At 41.8% G+C, this 21139-nt stretch overlaps 1 protein-coding gene across 3 annotated transcripts in view; it reads right to left on the bottom strand.

The window, feature by feature from the left end:
- Positions 1-21139, bottom strand: part of ADAMTS18 (ADAM metallopeptidase with thrombospondin type 1 motif 18) — a 95192-nt gene that overhangs the window by 58319 nt on the left and 15734 nt on the right. For all 3 annotated transcript variants that reach the window (XM_079988209.1, XM_079988210.1, XM_079988211.1), the window contains exon 4: positions 629-905. In XM_079988209.1, the coding sequence (XP_079844335.1) occupies positions 629-905 (277 nt within the window). The remainder of the gene's footprint in view (positions 1-628; positions 906-21139) is intronic.

Genomic DNA, 21139 nt, shown 5'->3' with positions numbered 1-21139 from the left:
GATTGCCAAATACATCCAGGTTTGGTGTTCATAATGGGGATAAGCAAGCAAACAAGCTATCCAAAGCAGTCCTAATCATGGATTAATCTAGGAGAAATGAATTTGTGGTTGCCTCTTGCCCCTTGAACTCCAGATGCTTAAGGCCAACATGCCCAGAGCCTCTGTTTATCCAGAGTTATGGATTTGGGAAGCTATGTATGCAGACCAGTCTTTGCCAGCCTGGTGCCTTCCAGATGTTTTGGACTGTAATTCCCATCAGACCAGCCACAATTCCACTCCAATTCTACATGCAATTTAACAATCAATTCCTCTTCCCCAGGAACTCTAGAAACCGTAGTTCTGGAAAGGGAAATGGTGGTCTCTTAACAACACTCAGCACCCTTAACACACTTCAGACTACAGTACACAGGATTCTTGGGGGGGGGACTGTTTACAATGGTACGATAAGGCTTTAAATGTATGGTACAGATTGGGGGAGGCACTGCTCATTCTCTTTTATTTGGACATTTTAAAAAAAAAAATGCAGCAAACACCAAAGCAATGCCTGCAGACCACTGCAAAAAAACAAACACCTAATAATCTAAGAACTACTACGTCAAGAAAAGAGATAGAAAGTTTCCTTACATACATTTCTTGCGACGTCCACAAAAATGCTGCTTTTGAAACCTTCCGTGGTGGTAACCGTGAGCTTGGACGTGAGACTTGTGGGCAGTGTGATTTCTGTGATGGCCAGGGGGGAAGTGATGGGGATTGGAATCTACTTTGTGCACCTTCTCTTCAGCGGTCCGTTTGTACAATACATGAGGGTGGTGTCCGGCAGGTGGCGTATAGTGGTGTTCCTGTGCTAGGTGTTGAGGTAATGGAGATATAAGGAAGTCATTCTCCCGTGTCCTTATCAAACCTGACTAAAGAGATAAATATAAAGAAAAGATAAGGTTATACTTAGGTTCACTAGGCAAAGAGTTTCTCAAATGCAGCCACAAGGAATCTTAAGAGCAGGTCACCAACCTTCTCCGTTGCCTTGTATGAGATTTGATCACACTATGGTCACATTCACACCACACATTGAAAGCACTATGATAGATCCTTAAACAATCATGGCTTCCCCCCAAAGGATTCTGGGAACCATGGTTTGTTAAGTGTGCTAAGATCTGTATCCCCCTCCCAGAGCTACCATTTCCAGAGTTCCCTGTGATGATGGGTTGATTATTAAACCACTCTAAGAATTGGGTGGGAAATAGGGGGTTTCCTAACAACCCTCAACACCCTTAAAAACCACAGCTCACAGAATTCTTTGGGAGAAAGTGTTACTGTTTTCACAATTAAAAACACACAAACTGATGTGGAAATATGGAGGATCAAATTTAAGATTGCAAATTTGAGAAACTGAGAGAAACCAAAATTGATAGATTCAGCCATGTCTCTTAAGGAACTGCAGGCAGCTAGGCATGTGAACATTTACAAATCTCATTGTAAATATCTGCTAGTCCTATTGACGTCTCACTTCTTAGGTATTAAAGTATTTAAAATATTGACAGAACTGTCCACAAGTCAGAAAGCTGGCAAAGCTTTGTGAATCACAAAGTTGTGCACTCTCCTTCACACACACCCGAATTAGGAAGAAACAACCAATTCCCTTATTATTGTTCTTAATATATCCAGCTCTAGTTTAAAGGGCCAACATGGACTTTATTGAGGTCTGTGCTGCTGCAAACCTTGTTAACCACTTGTCAGCTTCTGTAGTATATGTGTAACAGATTCATCAAAACCAGATGTGCAAATAAGTTTGGTTACTCAAAGACTGTGTACTCAGAAGCAATGTACCATGTTGTAATGGTATTCTAATGGTATCTTGTGAGCTGCCCTGACCATTTTACATTTAAAAGCAGTATACAGATTTTTTTCACAAATAAATACTATGAGGTCAAATGCTGTGGTAGAAATACAACAGCATGCAGATACGTTTCCTCTTTTGACCTTTTTGGTAATGTAGTAACACTTTTTTTACTATACATATGTGGCCACCCTAAATTCCTCCTGGGTTACTGGGTATATGACAACATCCTAAGAACTCCTTCAGATGGCCTGTTCATTAAGCATTCATCCTGATTTACTTGATGTGGGGATTAGACTATGTCTGATCTTTATTGCACATTTGTCCTGATTTGTTTGCAGGGAGATTATACAACAATGAGCACACACTCTAATTTGCTTGTGGAGTGTTTATAAGTTTCCCCATTAATCAGTGATCATCCCACATTTTGCAATGTATTACTCTGTGACTTTCCTAACTGCAAAAATGCAGTTTGTTGTTGTTTTTTAAGTGGATTTGTTGCACTGGTGTGACTGAGCTCTTTAATCCACTTTCATTGCATAAACCTCAATTTCGAGTATGCACTTGAATCCCTTTCACAAAGTACTGACAGTCTAGAGGTGACCTAAAATGTTTCCGCACAAATAGGATACTCTGGGTTATTATCCTTCTTACTACACGGATTGTATCTCATGTTGTTAGTTGAAAATTAGGATATCTTCACATTAGCAGCATAAAACACAGCAAGGTCATCTCCCATCCCCAATCTGCATTTCAAGCCTCATTTGCACAGTGTTCACATCTGAGAAGGGGCAGTACATTATTGGTTTCCCCACCCCTGCAACCCCACTCCCATGGATCTGTGTGTGCACAATGATCTCTGCATGTGCAATGGCTTCCTCAAATGTCCCTACTACTGCCTACTCTGCATCCAGTTTTCTAATCAGATTGAAACTGGTTTGAGGGGGGAAAGTGCATCAAACATTTGTCAAGAAACTGCAGGACTGATATGGATTGTGGCTAATGTGTGACTGTGGCTTCAACATCTAGCAGTGGGAGCACACTGAATGCAGAGTAAGTTTTAATATGAGCATATTCTTAGTTTGGAAAAGATTCACAGCACTACAGATCAGAGAGAAAGAACATGGTCCCAGGCATCTTCAGCTAAAGGAAATGAAGCAGCGGGAGTTTTTGTTGTTGCTGTTTTAACTTGCCTAAAGTCCCAGAGAGTTGCTGCCAGTTTAAAAAACAAAAACAAAATACTGGCCTAGGTGAACCAGTGCTATCTAAACTTGGTGGAAGGCAGCTTTATATGTTTATATGAAAATCATGCACTTGTAGTTGGCCAACCTAACCTGCAGGTTTCCATAAAGTATCCCACTGACCACTGTGTAAAACAGGATGCTGGACTGGATAGACGTTCACTGTCACCCAGAAGTTTTTTTAAAAAAAATTACTTCACTGAGCCATGATATGATTGCTGCGATCAGCACCTGGCATCCTTGAGCAACTGCAAGGGCTCCAATGGCCCAATACCGGTAGTTTCTACTGCTGATGCCTCCCCCACCCTTTCCATTTTTCTATATATTTATTGGTCTGGCACACCAAGAAGTACCAGAGTACCTACCTGCCTGCAGACTGTCTCACCAGAGTGGTGCATGCTCTGGTTATCGCCTGCTTGGAGTACTGCAATGCACTCTATGTGGGGCTACCTTTGAAGGTCACCCAGAAACTACAACTAATCCAGAATGTGGCAACTAGACTGGTGCCTGGGAGTGGCCTCCGGAACCATATAACACTGGTCCTAAAGGATCCTCATTGGCTCCCAGTGCATTTCTGAGCTGACCTTTAGAGCCCTAAATGGCCTTGGCCCAGTATACCTGAAGGAGCATCTCCTCCCCCATCGTTCAGCCTGGACGCTGAGGTCCTCCTCCAAGGGTCTTCTGCTGGTTCCCTCACTGCGAGAAGCAAAGTTACAGGGAACCAGGCAGAGGGTCATCTCGGTAGTGGCGCCCTCCCTGTGGAACCCCCTCCCTTCAGATGCCAAGGAAACAAACAACTACCTGACTTTTAAAAGACATCTGATGGCAGCCCTGTATCAGGCAGTTTTAAATGTTTGATGTTTTAGTATGTTCTGATATATGCTGTGAGCTGCCCAGAGTGGCTGGGGAAACCAGCCAGATGGGCAGGTGTATAAATAATAATAGTTATTATTATCTTGTCTCTTAGTAGAAGCAGAACATAGCCATCATGGCAAGTAGCCACTGATATTCCTACCTTACATGAATTTGTCTAATCCCCTTTTAAAGCCATACAAAGTGGTGGTCATCGCTACCACTTCAGGGAGAAAATCTCATCATTTCATGAATGTACTGTGTAAAGAAGTACTTTCTTTCAGTCTGATTCTGCCAACATTCAGCTTTATTGGATGGCCTTGAGTTCTAGCATTATGAGAGTTCTAGCCTTCTGACCTTGTGTCATTCTAGGGCATACCTGTAAATGTAAAGGGCTGCTTGATGCTCCCTGGATCACTGTCATAGCAGCCCCTATGAAAAGCCAGTGACAGAGCAGGAGGCCCAGCAGAGGACACTTTCCTCAGGGGCCTCCTCAAACCCCATGCAGCTGTGGCTGCAGTTTATTACACTATGAAAATAAGAAAAGAGACTTCACCAGGAGCTATTTGTTCCTTCCTCTTTTCAAAAGAAATTAACTAAGCCTGCCCAGCCTCATCTAACATCTTCTTTGGAGTAAAACCTTTGCTGTCAATGAAAATACAAAAGAAGTTCATCTTTGGCAAGGGCTTAATTCATTTGCTTGCTTTGCTCAATGTGCTGGTAATCTTCAAACTGGCAAGCCACACTAGGGCATGGAGAAGCAGATCCCTACAGGGGACAGAACTGATATTTTAATCCTTAAGATTTATGTCATCATTTATTAAGAAATGACACCATTCATACGAAGTTCTGGGCAAAAGGGGGGAAGGGAACCTCATAGTCTTCTGGTATTCTGCACCAGAAACAGGGCATCTGCTAACTGATTTTACAGAGCGAGAGAGAGAAAGAGAGAGACAGAAAAACATAGTAAATCTGTTCTTTATTTTGCTATTCTAAAGGTTTCCAACATCTGAAATTATTCCTAGAGGATTCATTTCATAAATGATTTGAACCATATGATTTGAATTGTCTGTGTTTCCCTTTCAAGAACCTGCTTGTGATGTGCACTGCATTGCAGACATCACATTGGTGGGCTGAGAATTCCAATGATGTGTAAGGAACTTATTAGGAGTGTCCGCTGATTAAAGAATGCTCAGATGATTGTTCACCATCCCTTATTATAAATCTGCATATTACAGAAGGCTGGAAATTGGTGCCTTTTTGAGATACTGAAAAGAATGTAAGAATAATTTAATGAACAATTTTAGCTACATGTTGTTATTCATATTTTGTTTTTGTTTTTTTGAATTTCCTATTACTGTAACATGCCAAAACTACATCAAAAAACAAACAGGAATGTATCCCTAATTGGAGCCTTGTCAATTTAACTATTCCTCCCTGATTAAATTTGTTCCCCATTGATTAATCAAAGCTTTAGTTGATTAATCAGTTGATTAAGCCAATTAAACCCCACAGTCCAGTTCAAAGTTGTGAGGGGTAAGCTTCCCTTTGCACAACATTGTGGGAGAAAATGGGTAAGGTTTATGACTTGAAAAAGTCATAAGTTGGCTTGTAAGTTCATTGCATCTTTTCACATTGCCATATTTTAAAATATTTCATCAGCTGTGACTGAGGCCTATGACTTTAACTGAAAACAGTGAAACACTCAAATTGTTTGTATTGTTTGGTTAGTGTCCCCTTTGCAGAGGACAGTTCTCTGTTTCAAGTGCTGTCAGAAGTCTTTCTTCGGTTTGTAGGGCTGCCCAGTCCAAGCTCCATTTATAGACAAAGAAAGCTAAGGACAGAGATCAGGGGCCTTAAATTTGGTTATCAACAGCAGACTGAGCAAGTATTCAGATCCTCTGGTCAAAGTCTTCCCCATTAGAATGAGATGTGTTGTATTTCTGTCTATACATAAATCTGTTCTGGCCCTGTCTTCCTTCCCTTATTCTAGTATAATATATTAATCTTGCCATAATTCCATAACTAGTAGCGAATGGTGTGATGAGTTGTTACTGCTTACCAGGAGGGGAAGGAGAGGGCACTGTGGCACAATCAAACTACTCATAGGAGCCAACTCTGAGGGGCCAAGATCGCTTCGTACCCCCATAAAATATTTGAGGGGGTCAGGCCCACACAAAGTTGATGGGCATTGCCATTCAAATGGTGTGTGTGCACCACGTCACATGATTGATTATGCGGGGTGGGGCTTACTTGCCTCCACCCAATATTTTATTTAGGTTGGCGCCCTTGAAACCAGTACAGTCAATCTGGCACTCCTTCTAGTCTATCAGTACTGCGCCACCCTCCCTGCACCTTGCCTGTCTCCTCCTCAAAAACTAGCAGCAGTTTACTTGCCTGGATGTTGGCTAAGTGCCTCCACCACACAGTCTATTCTATTGTAATATATCTGCTCACTGGACAGCTGGACCAATTCATATAACAAACCAGGTAATAATGGTGAGGCTCAGCAACATCACAAGTTCCAATCTCTCATTAGAAGCCATTATCTTCTTATGTATGGCAATGATGTACCAAAAAAAAGGCCCAATTAAGACTAAATGTAAGTAGAAATTATATCTGAATCATCAAAATAAATCTGCATAATGCCTGAATGTTTAAACAAACTGGAAAAGTTTATTTCAAGAGAGAGAGAGAGAGAGAGAGAGAGAGAGAGAGAATGTGTGTATGTGTGTGTTTTGTGACATGGTATCTTACAGTATTTTTAAAATAATTTTTAAAAGTTTAGGAAGTATGCACAGAACAGCAGGCCACCACTTCAACAGCTTTAAAATGTGACATAGTCTTTACCCCATGCCAACTACAAAAAAACATAAATTGGTGATATACTATCAAGCCATGAGATCTGTGCACCCAGAAGGCCAGAGATAGGTTCAGCCATAACAATCACAGTCTAGTGTGATTGTTATTGCTGAAGTGCCAGTGCTGGTGACAGCAGGGAACAGGTTGGCAGCTGATCACACTGTGCTATCCTTGATTTACGTAGTACAACTTGCATTTCCCCTCTTCTTTCTTTTAGATTTTATGCTGGAAAACTTCAAATGTAATTGAACAATAGCTGTATCGCTATTATGTCATGGTGGTTTGCATTGCATCTGGTTAGAGAGAATAAAAATCTGGTGGTGGCCGTGGTTTTGAGCCCAGCCTCCAGACAGAAAACATTAAGCTTTTTAATGATGCATCTGCTAGAAGTGGTTCACACTCTGATATAGATATAGATATCACTTCATTACTCATTACTCGATGACTCACAGCTGAACGTGCAAAGTGACGCAGTTGAAAAGGATTGCATCTGACATAATCTGAGCTGATATGGAAGTTTCACCTGTAGTATTTTATATCTCTTGGCACATTCAAACATGCCAAAGTATCACTTCCACAGACAACACTTGATCACTGCAGCATTGGATGTTGAATGCATGTCATGACCCATACCACTGCAGAGGGGTAACTGCTCACCCCTGGGTGCCCCACACCCCTTGCTGCTGCTGCACATTGTTTATTGGCTCTCTCTTCAGCATCCATCACACTCTCTGCTTGGCTGTGTGGACAGAGCCAAGAAGAAAACAGCAAGTAAATGGTCAGCCATGAACACAGGAAGGAGAATGTTCTGTGCAGAGGCAAGGCGAGGCGAGGCAAGGCAGATGACAGCTGGGTGTAGGGTGACCTTATACAACTTCTAGCAGGTACTAAAGCAGAAAAATTTAGCACATGCAAACTCAGCCAAATACTACTCAATTATTCTGGACTGCATACCTGTTGTTAGTCATATTGAGCAAATGAATGTTATGTTGATGTAATCAAACTATCAGATAATGAGATGTCTGAACCTGAGAACATTTATTGGGATTTGTTCCACTAAAGTGCCTTTATGGTGGAAACTCTTGAACAAATGGGATTACGAATTGAGTATCTGTGTGGTCAAGGTTATGATAACATGAAAGGCAAAGAAAATTAAGTATAAAAGAGAATCCTGGACATAAACACACATCTTTTTTTTGCCCTGAAATGCACACTCTTTAAATTTAGTAGTCAATAATGCCACTAAGTGTTGCCTGGAAGCAGTTTTGTTTTACAGTTTCTTCAGTTTTGTTTAACAGATCTATAATTGTTTCTCTGCATCGACTTGGCATTAGCAAATTCTAACTAGCCATGTATCAGATTTAACCCACTCAGTTAACCCACTGAGCAAAACAAGATGGAGAGTTGGATCGGTGCTTTGAAACTACTGATATATATATGATGTTTTAATAGAGATCTTTGATGACACATGCCTAAAAAGTCTATCTGGAAATACTTCCCAAATTGAAGCCGAAGCCCTTGCTGATGCAATTTGTAAATTCAAATTTGTGGTATCTCTTTTTACATGGTGCAACATCCTTTTTTGAAATTAATTTTACAAGCAAGCTACTACAAAATAGGGAAGCTGATTTAAATTCAGCTACAAACCTATTGCAAGTGACCAAGAATTACCTTGTGGGCTGCAGGTGTGATGGGATTTTCAACAAGTTTTGATAGATGCTACTGAGACTGCAAAGTAGCTAGAAAAACCATCAAACTTCAAGATAGAACAAGTTAGAAAAAGGAGAAAGAAATGGCAGTTTGAGTATGAGGCCCAAGAAGAGGCACCACAAGATCCAAAGCAGAAATTCAAAGTGGGTTTCTACCTTGCCAATGATGATTCTCATTCTCATTAAAATAAAAAATAAAAATAAAAAATTGTCCAGTAGCACCTTATAGTCCAACTAAGTTTGTTCTGGTATAAGCTTTCGTGTGCATGCACACTTCTTCAGATACACATTGTAATTCCCACTGCCCTGACAGCCTCCTGAACTCCACTTCACATTGTTCAAGGGGAGTTCCATACTCTCCAGAGTGCCTTTTCAGGGCATTTCAGGAGAGAGGAGGGAAAATGTTTCATTAACTTCCTTTGGTTACAACAACACATTTTTTACACAAGTCACAGAACTAGTAAAAATCCATTAAGTTAATTTAGGATCCAAATGACTGATAGATAGTCAGATGAAGTAACAAGTGTTGAACAACTTGTAGGATGAGGAGTGGACTTGGGCTAAAAATAAGACTAAAAGATGAGCAGAAACAAAACAAAAATCCTGACAAACTTTAAATGATGAATGCTTTCAAGCTGCCTGGCTTCAGTTTTGCTATGAAAGGGGTGTGTAGATGCATTCAGCATAATGACATAGCTTTCTTGAAGACTCTATATTTTTAAGCTTCAAATGTTAAGCTGGCTTAAACTACATAGCATTTTAGTTCCCCCACAAATTAAAGGATCTTCAGTGATCTTGAACCTTCAAACAACCATTTTGTTCTTGGGCTAGAAGACCGCTCAGTTCAAGTTAGTGCCACAAGAATGAACGCTATTTCTGAATGCCCAGCAATGGTTAAAAACAAGGTAGGAAAACTAGTCTCCCTTCTAATTATTCAGATATGAACAGAGAAAGAGAGAGACGAGGTTCCACTGAATGGTGCCTTTGTGCTTTGGCAGTTGAGTGGATCTTTTAAAAACATCTCCGAAACATCCGTTTCCAACGTTGTGTAGCAATGATGCAGTATTTAAATCCATTTCCTGGGCTCGGTTTTTAAGAAATCATGCATTGTTCCATACTTTAAAGTACAGAATTTAAGAACAAAGTAAAATACTCTACGTTCAATCTTAGAATGTTCCCCTCTGTACTTAAATTATTTGGCTTTCTCTGTAAAATGAAATGCTGAAATATAAAATAAAGTGATGCCTTGCTTCCTATTCCCCTGCTCCCTACATCAATGAATGTCTGATGGAATTACACTTTATATGTAATCCTGTGGTTTCTTCTTTCATAATCTTTAACATTTTTTCCCCACACATACAGTCAACAGATTCAAAGAGTAGAATTCAAAGTGAAGGCAAAAAAGGACATAGCTATTCTTAACATCATGCTTGGGGGAGGGGCACTTTGGTCATTTGGCTCCATAAGAGGGGGCAAAATTTGGCATGCACACACACGCCAGTTACCTGCTTAATATAGGCATTATTATCATCATAATTTTGCACCCCCTCAGCTCAGTGTCCTGTGTGGAGGAACAGCTCACACCACCCTTAATTTGGCACTACTGGAGAAGGGCCATTGCTCAGTGATAGAGCAACTGCTTTACATGCAGAAGGTCTCAAGTTCAGTCCGGGTATCTTCAAGCAGTGCTGGAATTGTCCTCTGTCTGAAACCCATGTAGGTAGTCATCACTGCTTCATGTTCACTCTACTTCAGCAAGGTTTGTTCTTTGATGTGCTTGATTATTTTATCTTTAACAAAACTTTCCGAGGACAGATGTTGAGCTAACTGGCCTGAAATGTCCAGCATCCCTTTCCTAAATCTGGTATTATATTGGCTACTTTCTTGCCCTCAGATATACAAACTGTTCTTAGTGACAAGTTACACAGAAGAGCAGTAATTTAATCTTTCAGTTATTTGAGAAATCTCATGCAGATACTCCTAAGCCCTTGCTGGTATTCTCTCTGCACAATTGTTTTGTGGTTAGTTGACTTATTTTGTTGAGAGCTTGGGCTTTCTTTAGGTCAAGGAAAGGGCAGAATGCTTTATATGGGTCCCGCCAAAAATGGGGTCTAGAATGCACCCCCTGCACAAAACGAGGATTGCCTCTAGAATGAGGGGATGAATGAGGTAGGAGCACTCAGCCCTGATCCTCAGTTCATGAAATATGGTTTAACCATAAACCATGGTTTATGAAGCAGGGAGTAATTGTTGAAACGGGACCTGCTTATGATAGTTTCATATCTCCTGCCTCACCATAGTATGCTGTATACTGTTCTGTAGTATTCTGTTGTGTAGACAGTTTGTGGAAAAACACACTGTTTATTCAAACAAAATCATTTTGAGTAATCATCATCAGAGGCCCTGGGAAACATAGCAAAACTAATTTCCTGTATGCATTGCTGAGGGACACACAGGGAATAGTGTTGCTTTATTTTCCCAGTGTCCCCAGTAAGGTTTATTTGAAACTCATTGGGCTGAATAAATAGTGTGACTTTTGTATACCATAGGGGCTCCCCTATCTTTCATTTGCCTTCATCATACACCATATAGATCTGGAAACAGGTACCCTACAGATGTTACTGGACTCCAGCTCCCATCATCCCTGAGCATTGGTAATGTTGGGTGGGGTGGTGAGAGTTGTCATCCAAAAACATCTGGAGGGCTTCAGGTTCCCAAACCCTGTTGTGCATCACACTACAGGGTCTTCTGGGAAGTGTACTCTCTTTAGCCAATGCTATGACCTGTGGGGAAACATTTGTACTTCCTGTCTAGTGTGCTTGCTCATGCTGCTCATGTGGGACCAGTGAAGACTCAAGGCAAAGTCAGTGGCCAGGAATGAGGTAAGGCTTCAAATTAAATCTGCATGTAGGAAAGTACAGGCCTCACCAGGTATGAGAGCTTCCATTCGTCAAGGAAAAAACACTCGATTCTCATCAGTCTCTCTTCGTGAACTGCAGCAATTTGTTCCATATCTCAAAGTATTTCCATTAGTCACTCAACTTTCAAGCAATTTTTGGGGTGCCATGGGAGGATGCAGAAATGTTTACCACAAGCACAAAGCCATCATCAGGAAGGGCAATTCAACATATGCAAAGCACTTCCTGCTCATGACTGTGAAGGTGGTGGAAGCATCTTTGGCAATCATTGCTTCCTTTTTTGTTATTCCTTGTATCCAAACTCCATCCTAAATCCGCATTTGCTGACTACAAGCCATAAGATATGCCTTGTTAAATGCAGTGCAAAACCACACTCTAATGGATGCCAGATGGATTTTTATTTGCATGTACCTTCAAAGTGTGCAAGCCTGCCTGTAGCAAGGGAGAGCAGAGATATAAACTGCCCTATTCCCAGACCCACCTCTTTGCAATGTGCATCAGCTTTAACCCCAGTTTTAAAGCTGGGGTTAGGGACACTCCAAGGAAAGTAGCAAGCAGGACTTTGCTTGCCAGCTACACATACACTTTGCATACTTTGGGGTGGGGAACTGTAGCCCAACAGCCCAAGCCAGCATGGTCAATGGTTCAATGCAATGGTAGCTGCATTTTAGCAACATCTAGAGTTCACAGCTTCCCTGCCTCTAGAGCATTGTGTAAATGCTACAAAAATGATTGAAACCACCCTTAAATATCCCCTTTTGTCCCTTTTCCATTGTCCTTCATAGAAAGATAGGCTGCCTTCCAGATGGTGTTGAAATCCCATCAATGCCAACCAGCATGGCCAAGGGTCAGGGATGATGGAAGCTGTATTGGGAAGGGCTGTGGCGCAGTGATAGAGCAGTGTGAAGCTCTGGAAAACCACTGCCAGTCAGCGTAAACAATATTGAGCTAGAAGGACCAATGGTCTGACTAATTATAAGGCAGCTTCCTATGTTCCTAGACCAGTAATATCTGGTGGGGCACATAAAAATTCCTCACCCCTGCTCTATTACATTTTAAATCAAAAGTATATGTTACCCTTTTAAAATAACATTTCCAAACAGTTCTGGTCCGCAGTGAGAAATAGGCCTAAGATAGGTTTGACAATTATGTCAAGGGGAACTGTTTAAGCAAGGCTGCTGTGAGCACAGGATAAAAATCTAGATATTTTATTAGTAATGACAGTTCCAAAATGCATTGCAAAGCAAACAGGAAGCCATGGGATTATGCTCTGAATTCCCTAATGCTTCACTTGTTTTGTTGTGAAAGGAAGACAGTGCAGTATTTCTCATATGTTTGAACTGTTTCTCATGCACCAACAAGAACCAATGATGAAATGTTGAAAATATAGGTGAGTGATACAGAAAGAGTTGTCATAAAGAGAACAGAAACAAATGCATCCCTGTAGAGAATGATGATAAAAAGCAACAAATCATTTATTTTCTGCAAAATAAATGTAAGGTTTAGTTCAAATACCAGGAAGTCACTCTCTAAAACTTTAATCTTAAGTGAAACCAGGTGGGGAGAAATTGGGCTCAAACTGGTCAGTATCAGCTAGGGATGGGAGAATGTGGCAATTTCAATTTCTTTCACATTCTCATTTTTTTTTACTCTTCACTTGTCCACACTTCCACATCAGTTTGCATTAAAAAAAAGTCCTCATTAAAATTCATCAACAATTTAGTGTGAATTTCTCTTAATATAAACATTTTTGTATGCAATTTTGCCTTATATACACATTTTTGCAGTGATTTATTGGAATATAATTCATTTTGCATGCTTTCACAAATATGTGCAAATTAAAACACAAAAGACATTGAGCATTAAAATAGTGCTAGCCAGATGTTCTCATGATGTTCTTGCCTCGCCACATATCCCATGGCTAGTACTTAATCACTGCTGCTGAAATGAATGTACCTCCGGTTCCTGTGAGATCTTCTCCCCCTCCATGGAACTTCCTGCCCCACTTCTAGTGTTGAAATATCCTGATTAACAGCTCACAAAAGAAATCTATCAAAATGATCTGCCACAATCATTCTCCATTCATCCACTATCTGGTCTCCATTTGCTCACATGCCAACTGAGCCTAAAGCTGAACCACTAAGCATAGGAAATAGGGAAACTTCTTCAGTCCAAGTCCCACATTTATTTCACTGCAATGCACTGAGAAAGCCTTTCCTCCTCCCAGGAAGGGAAGGGGTTGTGAGCGGGAGACTATTCCCGCATCATGCAGGGGGCGCTCCGCCCCCTGCTTCAACTCCAGGGCTGGCGCCACGCCCCTCACCAGTTGGACACCCAATAGGGAAGCTCGGCGGGGGCATGGCTTGCTGCTCAAACGCAGCCGCGCCAGCCATCCCCACCATTGCACCCACATTTTCTTCAAGTCTGTGGATAGTTCTGAAGGCCTAGAGAGTCACATTTGGCCCACTCAATCCACTCAAATCTCTTGCATAAAAGTCCACAGACCCAACACACCAAATATGGTAAAACGTCAGATACCACATCCTTCTGTGGAACAGACCTTTTTAGAGGGGCAAGTGAAATATTTTGAACAGATGCATTTATTGTCTAAAAGAAGCTTCAGGGAGAGATAGATATGTTTTAGCAAAAAAAGCAATTCAGTTTTCCACCTGAACCAAATTGGACACCTGCTGAAGGCTGAGTGCCTAATTGTGATCTGAAATCTGTCAGTTTTGTTTTGTTTCTATTTATTCCAGTCTTTAATTCAGTTCTTCTAAACATATTTTTGCATGCATTTTTCACTAATAAAAATATTTTTTGTATGTTATACATTCAATATATGGCACACTTTCCCCAAATTTATGCACCTGTTTGGTTAGAGGCCTGCAACACAAAATTCAGAGAAGAATGATTTTTGAAGGCTAGCTGTGTTTTAGTTCTCCTATTGGTTTGAGAAGTGAGAATTAGGTAGTTTCTCATTTAAATGCAAACAAAAATGAATCTGTCCATGTTCTCTAGTCCAAACCAAAGCTTGTGGCCAGTGCACACCTTTCCTCTGCCCTATTGCTGTTTAGATCTGCAGAGAAATGCATGAAGGTCTAAAACTGATCATGATTTTCCTACATGTATTCACATTGCTCCTCAGCCTACTCCCCCTTATTTATTCCATTTACAATCCCAAAAGGTACCTTTTGTATTGAACACAATGGGAATGTTCATAGGATCACTGTGATCATTTTTCCCCTGAATGATACTAGTTTACTTGGCTTGTCCTTGGGAATCAGTAGGGAAAGGACAGTAAATGTCATCCTTTCTGTTTTTCAGAAATTGCTCATATACAATAAAGAAACATTCTTGGCCCATCTGAATCCCATTCTGATATTAAAGGGTGATAAAGTAGTAAATTTTATCCTGTTTGGCTACAGTTCAGGCTGTGTTAAATCTGAATTCCAGAACAGCAAGTATTTCTGCTAAAGATCAACAGGTTTAAAGATCCCATCTCTTCGCTCTTTCCCTCAAGATGTTCTGCAACAATAAGAAACCTAGATAACAACTGTAACCTAAGATATATAGTAAACCAGATAAACATCCCCAAACTTCCAGAATTAATAGCAAACAGATCCCAGAGTGCAAAGCATGCCTGTTAAACTACAACTGAATCATCATTATGCTGTCTGTTAAAAATGACACATTCTTGAGCCAAAACCCCAGTGTCATAAAACTGGCTTTATAGCACTCAACTAAGCTATAGTTGTGCATACAAACACAGGATTTGTGGAACAAATGTGACTAGAAATATATGCAAGTGCACACAGTGCCACAAGTTCACACACCTCCCCAACACATTGAATATTATGAAGGACCTATGAAAAGAAGAGCCATTTTATAGTGGTTTGGTACACAGAAGATCCTATCTTCAATTTCTGGTATCTCCAGTTATAAGGCTCAGGAAGTACATAGCTGATGGGAAACACTTCCACCTGATATCCTGGGAAACCACTGCTGCTCAGAGTAGGCAAGACTAGGAAAGACAAACAAACAGTTTGCCCTGGAATTATACAGTGGGGAACTTTAGGTCTCCAAGCCCCTCTATTCAGCCCTCAATACTTTCCCCAGGCCACATCCATCACCAGTCTTGTTCCAAGCCCTTCTCAAGTGCTTTTGCCTGGCTGGAATGTGTTCACTAGCAATCTTTAATTTCTAGGAAGAGAGATCCCTGGAAACATCATCCTGTCCTCTGAAAGCCCATTCCCCAATTCCAGGTGGGTAGGAATCTTCTACAGTCACTCTGTGGTGTGGGCACATTCTGCACATGCTCTAAGACACTGCCAGCTATATGCCTCACGTTTTTGGTGCAGAAAGGAAATATGGAGGCAGATCCTTAAAGAGGCTTAATATCATTCCAGCACAACCTGTTTGGGGATTACAACCCAAGATTATTTTTTTAAAAAAAATGTTCCATTTAGCACAGCAACATTGTGCACTTCCCCATCCCATACAAAGAAGTTACATTCTATGCCTTTGCAGTTTGCTTGGGTTGGCTGTATATGCCCTAAACCATGCGGGAGCATCTATTTGCTTATTTTCATACATGAAGATGATCAGTCACATGCTGCCCTACAGAAATTCCAAGATGAGAGGAATGGGTGACATGAGAGAAGCTACATGAAGCTATACTCCTTCCCTCCTTCCCCACTTTGTTTTCTTTTCAGATGTTTATAAACAAGTCTGGGGGTGGGTAGACAGAGGAGGAGGGAGAGATCTCTGAACATTTTCTTACCATATGGCAGACATGTATTAGATTAATTTTTGTTTCAAGCTTGCGAGTACCATTTCTTGAGGCAAACCTTTGCCAAGTGGAGGGTTTCCAACATTTACTACCTAGAACAGCATGTTCTCAAAAGATGGTCCTTGGGACCACCAGCAAATCAGTGACACGAGAAGAGGCTTAATGGTGGGTTTAATAATATTTTCTGCATTAACACAATGCTTTAGAAGTGAGGAACCTACGTACTCCAGATGTTGCTGGAATACAAATCCCATCACCCCGACCATTGGCTATGCTGGCTGGGGCTGATGGGAGTCTAACAACATCTGGAGGATCACAGGTTTCCTGTCCTTGTTAGAGAGTGTTCAAAGCACCCCACATTCATTATCTCAATCATCACTATAACAGTTCTGTACAGAAGATCTGTACTGTATATTATCCTCTTATTACAAGTGGGAGACTGTGGGACAGTAGCTAGCTTTAGACTACTTAGCGACTTCTCAACTGAGTCAAGATTCTTTTTCTTTTGTTGGTGGGCTTCCTCTTCACACACATATCTCTATATCCACCCTGAGCAAGCTATTCCGAGTACACAATATGAATGAATAAGCCTTTTGTTAACAGCAGCCAAATTTCACCTGGCTTCAGAGTGGAAATGCCCCCAGGGACAGTCTATGAAGGGGTGGCTTGACAAAGTGTGGTGTTTGCTTATAATTGACAGAGTATCTATACAAATTAGGACAACTTTCTACCCTAATTGCAAATAGAATAGCTTCAGGGGAAATACCGTATTTTTCACTCCATAAGGCACACCGGACTATGGGGCACACCTAGTTTTTACGGGGAGAAATAAAGAAAAAAAATGGCTGTCTTGGCTTCCTCTTTAGCCGCGCACAACCTCTCCAGCCGGGAGATGCTGCGTGCGGCTTTGGCAGAAGCCAAGACAGCGAGCGGGATGGATCCCACTTGCTGTCTTGGCTTCGTTTTTAGCCGCAGGGCTGGGGCAGGTGAAGCCCGAGCTTCCCCCAACTCCAGCCCCCAGAACAGGTCCGGGAGCGGTGGCAAGATTTCTGCAAAAATGTGGAGGACCAAATTTAGGATTGGGAAAATGAGAAACCGAGAAACCAAAAGAGAAAGATTCATCTATCCCTACCCCACATTCTGTATACAGAAGCCAACTGGACTAGGCAATTGTATATTGTTTCAACATGGTGATGGGCAGGCAGCAGAACTAGTTTGCAGGTGGAGTTGGGCAGGTCACATGGCAAACCCACCTCTGTACTACAATTGTGGGGAATGCCCAGAGATGGCTGGCTGGGGAAGTGGTTGCTACTGGGTAAGGCAGAGCCACTATACTAGCTGTGAGTCACTGTCACTGACTGGGAGGGAACAGGAGAAAGGGGAAGCAGGTGGAGGTCAGCATGGTTCAAAACACACTGCTGGAGCTAATATGGCAGTCCTGCCAGTGGATTTGCCCCACACTGACCTCTCTGCTGGTTTGCCACTCCCCCTCTCCCTTCTGGTAAGAGTCAGTGCCCTCCAGGAAGCTAATGCAGCAACTCCACTCCACTCAGTGGGTTGGGTGTTTGGACCTTAACTTGTCCTACACCCCAATTAGGCCTTGTTTTGATGCAGGACATGTGACCAGTGCACCTTTAACATTAGTTTGTTCTTAACTCATGGGAAAATTCACAGCAGCAGTTCCCGTTCAACAACCTTTTGGTGTGTGAATGATTAAAAACGACTGTGATCAGGTCCACATGCTCGAATTTATTGTCTCATGTGATAGTGATAAATCACCCATGCAAATCACATGTCAAGTTCATGAAATGGGTGTTCAGCACAATAGAAAATAAAGTGTTGAACAAATGGAGGCAAAGTGTTGAAGATGCTCCTTTCTGGAGCACCATTGGAACAAGCGTTCTCCCTTACTGCCTTGCCTGAGAGTCCAGCAGTGAAGCGGCCTGGATCTCAGTCATTTATTTCTTTGTTCTTTTGCAGTTACTACTACGCTCTGGCAGCAGAGTCAATGCACTCTCGTCTCACAGGGAAGTAAATCTGGCAGCTGTAATCTCCAGATGCCAGACTTGGGAGTACATTATGTGCAACAGCCAACAGCTGGTTCTCTGGGTATGAACTTCCAGCCTACTTTCTCTGCTTAGTGAGAGCTCTCAGCCAGATGTAGCCAAAGAATTTCTTTCATCTTTCTAAGGCTGCAATCCTAAAATGGGTGGTAGGAAGGAGAACCGAACCACACCAATGAACACCCTACTAGCCTCATGTTGGTTGAGTGGAAGGGTATTCTCATGCTCCTCCATTTTTTTCCATCTATGGTGGTGGTGGTGGTGATGATGATAACAATTTTCCTCCTAACTGAAATGATGACACAAACTATTCCAGCTTTAGGGCTAACATAATTACTTCCCTGATTTGGGGGCATATCGGGGGACTGTGGAGGCATTGGATCCAACACTCCCCACCCCCACTCTGGCTCTAGCATGCCTTCAGTACACCCCTACCATGCTGCCTTCTCAGCCCTACTGACATCATATGTGGAAGAGTTGTAACTTAGTGGCAGAGAATCTGCTTTGCAGGTCCAATTCCTGGTATCTCCAGGTACAGCTGGGAGATAACCCTGTCTGAAACTTTAGAAAACCTCTGCCAGTCAGTGTAAACAATACTGACCTAGACTGAACAAGTCAGAGCTCTGACATAGTAGAGTAAGGCCTGTGGAAGAAGGAAGCATTCAATATCAGACCTCCTTCTTCAAGTTTGAATCTCTCTCTCTCTCTCTCTCTCTCTCTTTCTCTCTCTCTCTCATCTGGTGCTTCTTATGGCCCTAGAATACCCTCCCAGGGACTGTAGGATTGCAAAACCAAGAATCTCCACACTGCTCTCGTTTATACATGAATCACTGCCTTATGCACATTAGTATGTGCAGATCACCAGAAATATAAGAACAGCAACAGTCATCATAAGAAAACACTGCTTGCCATTATTATCATTATTATTATTATTACATTTATAACCCACATTTCAGCACAAAGGGCACACAAACAATTCATTGTATCACAATACAGCAATGTCACAGAAAAGTAGCAATCCAGAGTAGCAGAAGAAACTAGTTCTTAAATCAGCCATCTTCATAAACCAGATAAATTAGCACCACAAAAGAAACTCACATTACACCAGTGAGGGTGGTCTTGGGTAGACAGGAAATAACACTATGAAATAGCATTGTTCTGTCCTTCATTTTATACAGAGGTTGTTTGGGAGCATTCACTTTCTCCAAGCGACAATATGCTACCATATTTAGCCTTGCAAACTTTCCAAGAAAGAATTTGCAAGAACTATGTGACTGATTTGAATAGCAGGTGAGTTTCATTAGCCCATTCATAATGATTGCTCCATGAGCTAAAGAGAACATCCTCGCTGCAACTGACCCAGACCACTGCACAGTGAGCAGAGACTTGTCTCTCATTATTCAGGGCTTTTGTGCAGACCAGCAGAATAACAATATTCAGAAATTCGGTGCTTGGGTGCACTTCACAGGATTTCTTCAGAATCAAATTGGAGATTTATTCATGGATGACAGTCAGTAATCCCTTTACTGGCTCAAATTTCTCTTTCTTTCAGGAATATGTTGTTCTTGTTAATCTACTGTGATGCTTCTACATGCACTTGGCCCTTTGAGTTCAGCCTAAAAGGCTGTTACTCCAAGAACTGTAATCCCAAACTGAAGAATTTCTGAATGGTAGGTAAGGCGTGAGTATATTTATATGCATGAACTGCTGCTAATGTTAATAAGCTTCAGATATTTTAAGTTGTTGGCCTATGTAAGAATTGCCTTGCTAGCAGTTGTGACCCATGAGGTGGGACAAAGCCAGAGAGCCACCCACTTGACACTGCTGATTACCTAGGTGGGTCTAGGGTGTGACAAGGCTGCAGTGAGGACAGGACTGCACTAGCATGGACCTGGTCTTAATTTTGCTTCATTATGATTAATACAAAGGAAGCTATTGAAATTAGAATCAGTGCCTGAAGGCAGTAATTGGTTGAATGTGGGCTAACAAATTGAGGCTTAATCCAGACAAGGCAGAGGTGCACCTAGTCAGGAAGAAGGCAGACACTTCAGATATTTTGAATTCTGGGGGTGTTCCAGGACTCAGATTTACACCACTTATGCAGAATTAAAGAACAGCTAGCCAGTGCTCTGAATCAAAATGATGTGGTCATTTTGTGGGGAACCTTTTTTTCAATCCAAGGCCAGCATTCTCTTGTGGGCAACCTTCCGGGGTCACATGATGGGCAGATTCAGACACAAGAGTATGCAAAGCAATGAATGTGGCTGTTAACTTTGTGCAGTAGGCTGCATTCCAACCATACAAAAGCCAGAGGTTTCCATACACACCACATCCCTCCAGCCTTCTGCTAAGCAAGCAAGAGGCACTATCATAGTTCATGCATTGAAGCCCAGCAGAAGCACTCAGGGAGGTTATGGCCTGGTGGTCAAACAGAGGGTTTCCTTGGCCTGAAGTTACCCTATTTTTTTATCTAGGTGGTATGCACTGCTGATGCTTTCTAGAGCGATCAACTATTTTTGGAATGGTGTCTTCACAGATTTGAGAAGCCCCATGCAACTTGATGAAAACAACATCTAAGCCGCCATTCATATGTTATCCAGCACCATGTACAGAAGGGACAGTTGACCCATACAACTGACCCTGCCTTCAACATCCTACAACTTTCTGGTCCTCCAACAACTGTGCATTTCATATGGGCATAAGAACAGGGAAAGCCTATGCATGCAGAGTTTTATGTGCATGGGATTCCACATGATCTGGAATCAAGGTTTAAGATTTCTCTATGCAGATAACCTCGCACAACTCTTTGTCAGGGATGGGAGGCAGGAAGGCATGCAGTATTGGGGCAGGGCTAGCAGCCTGACCCTGCAG

Source organism: Podarcis cretensis (genome assembly GCF_951804945.1).
Source record: "Podarcis cretensis genome assembly, chromosome: 8".
In the NCBI taxonomy this organism is placed as follows: domain Eukaryota; kingdom Metazoa; phylum Chordata; class Lepidosauria; order Squamata; family Lacertidae; genus Podarcis; species Podarcis cretensis.
The sequence above is the reverse complement of the archived record's forward strand: the minus strand, read 5'-3'. Positions and strand labels throughout refer to the sequence as shown.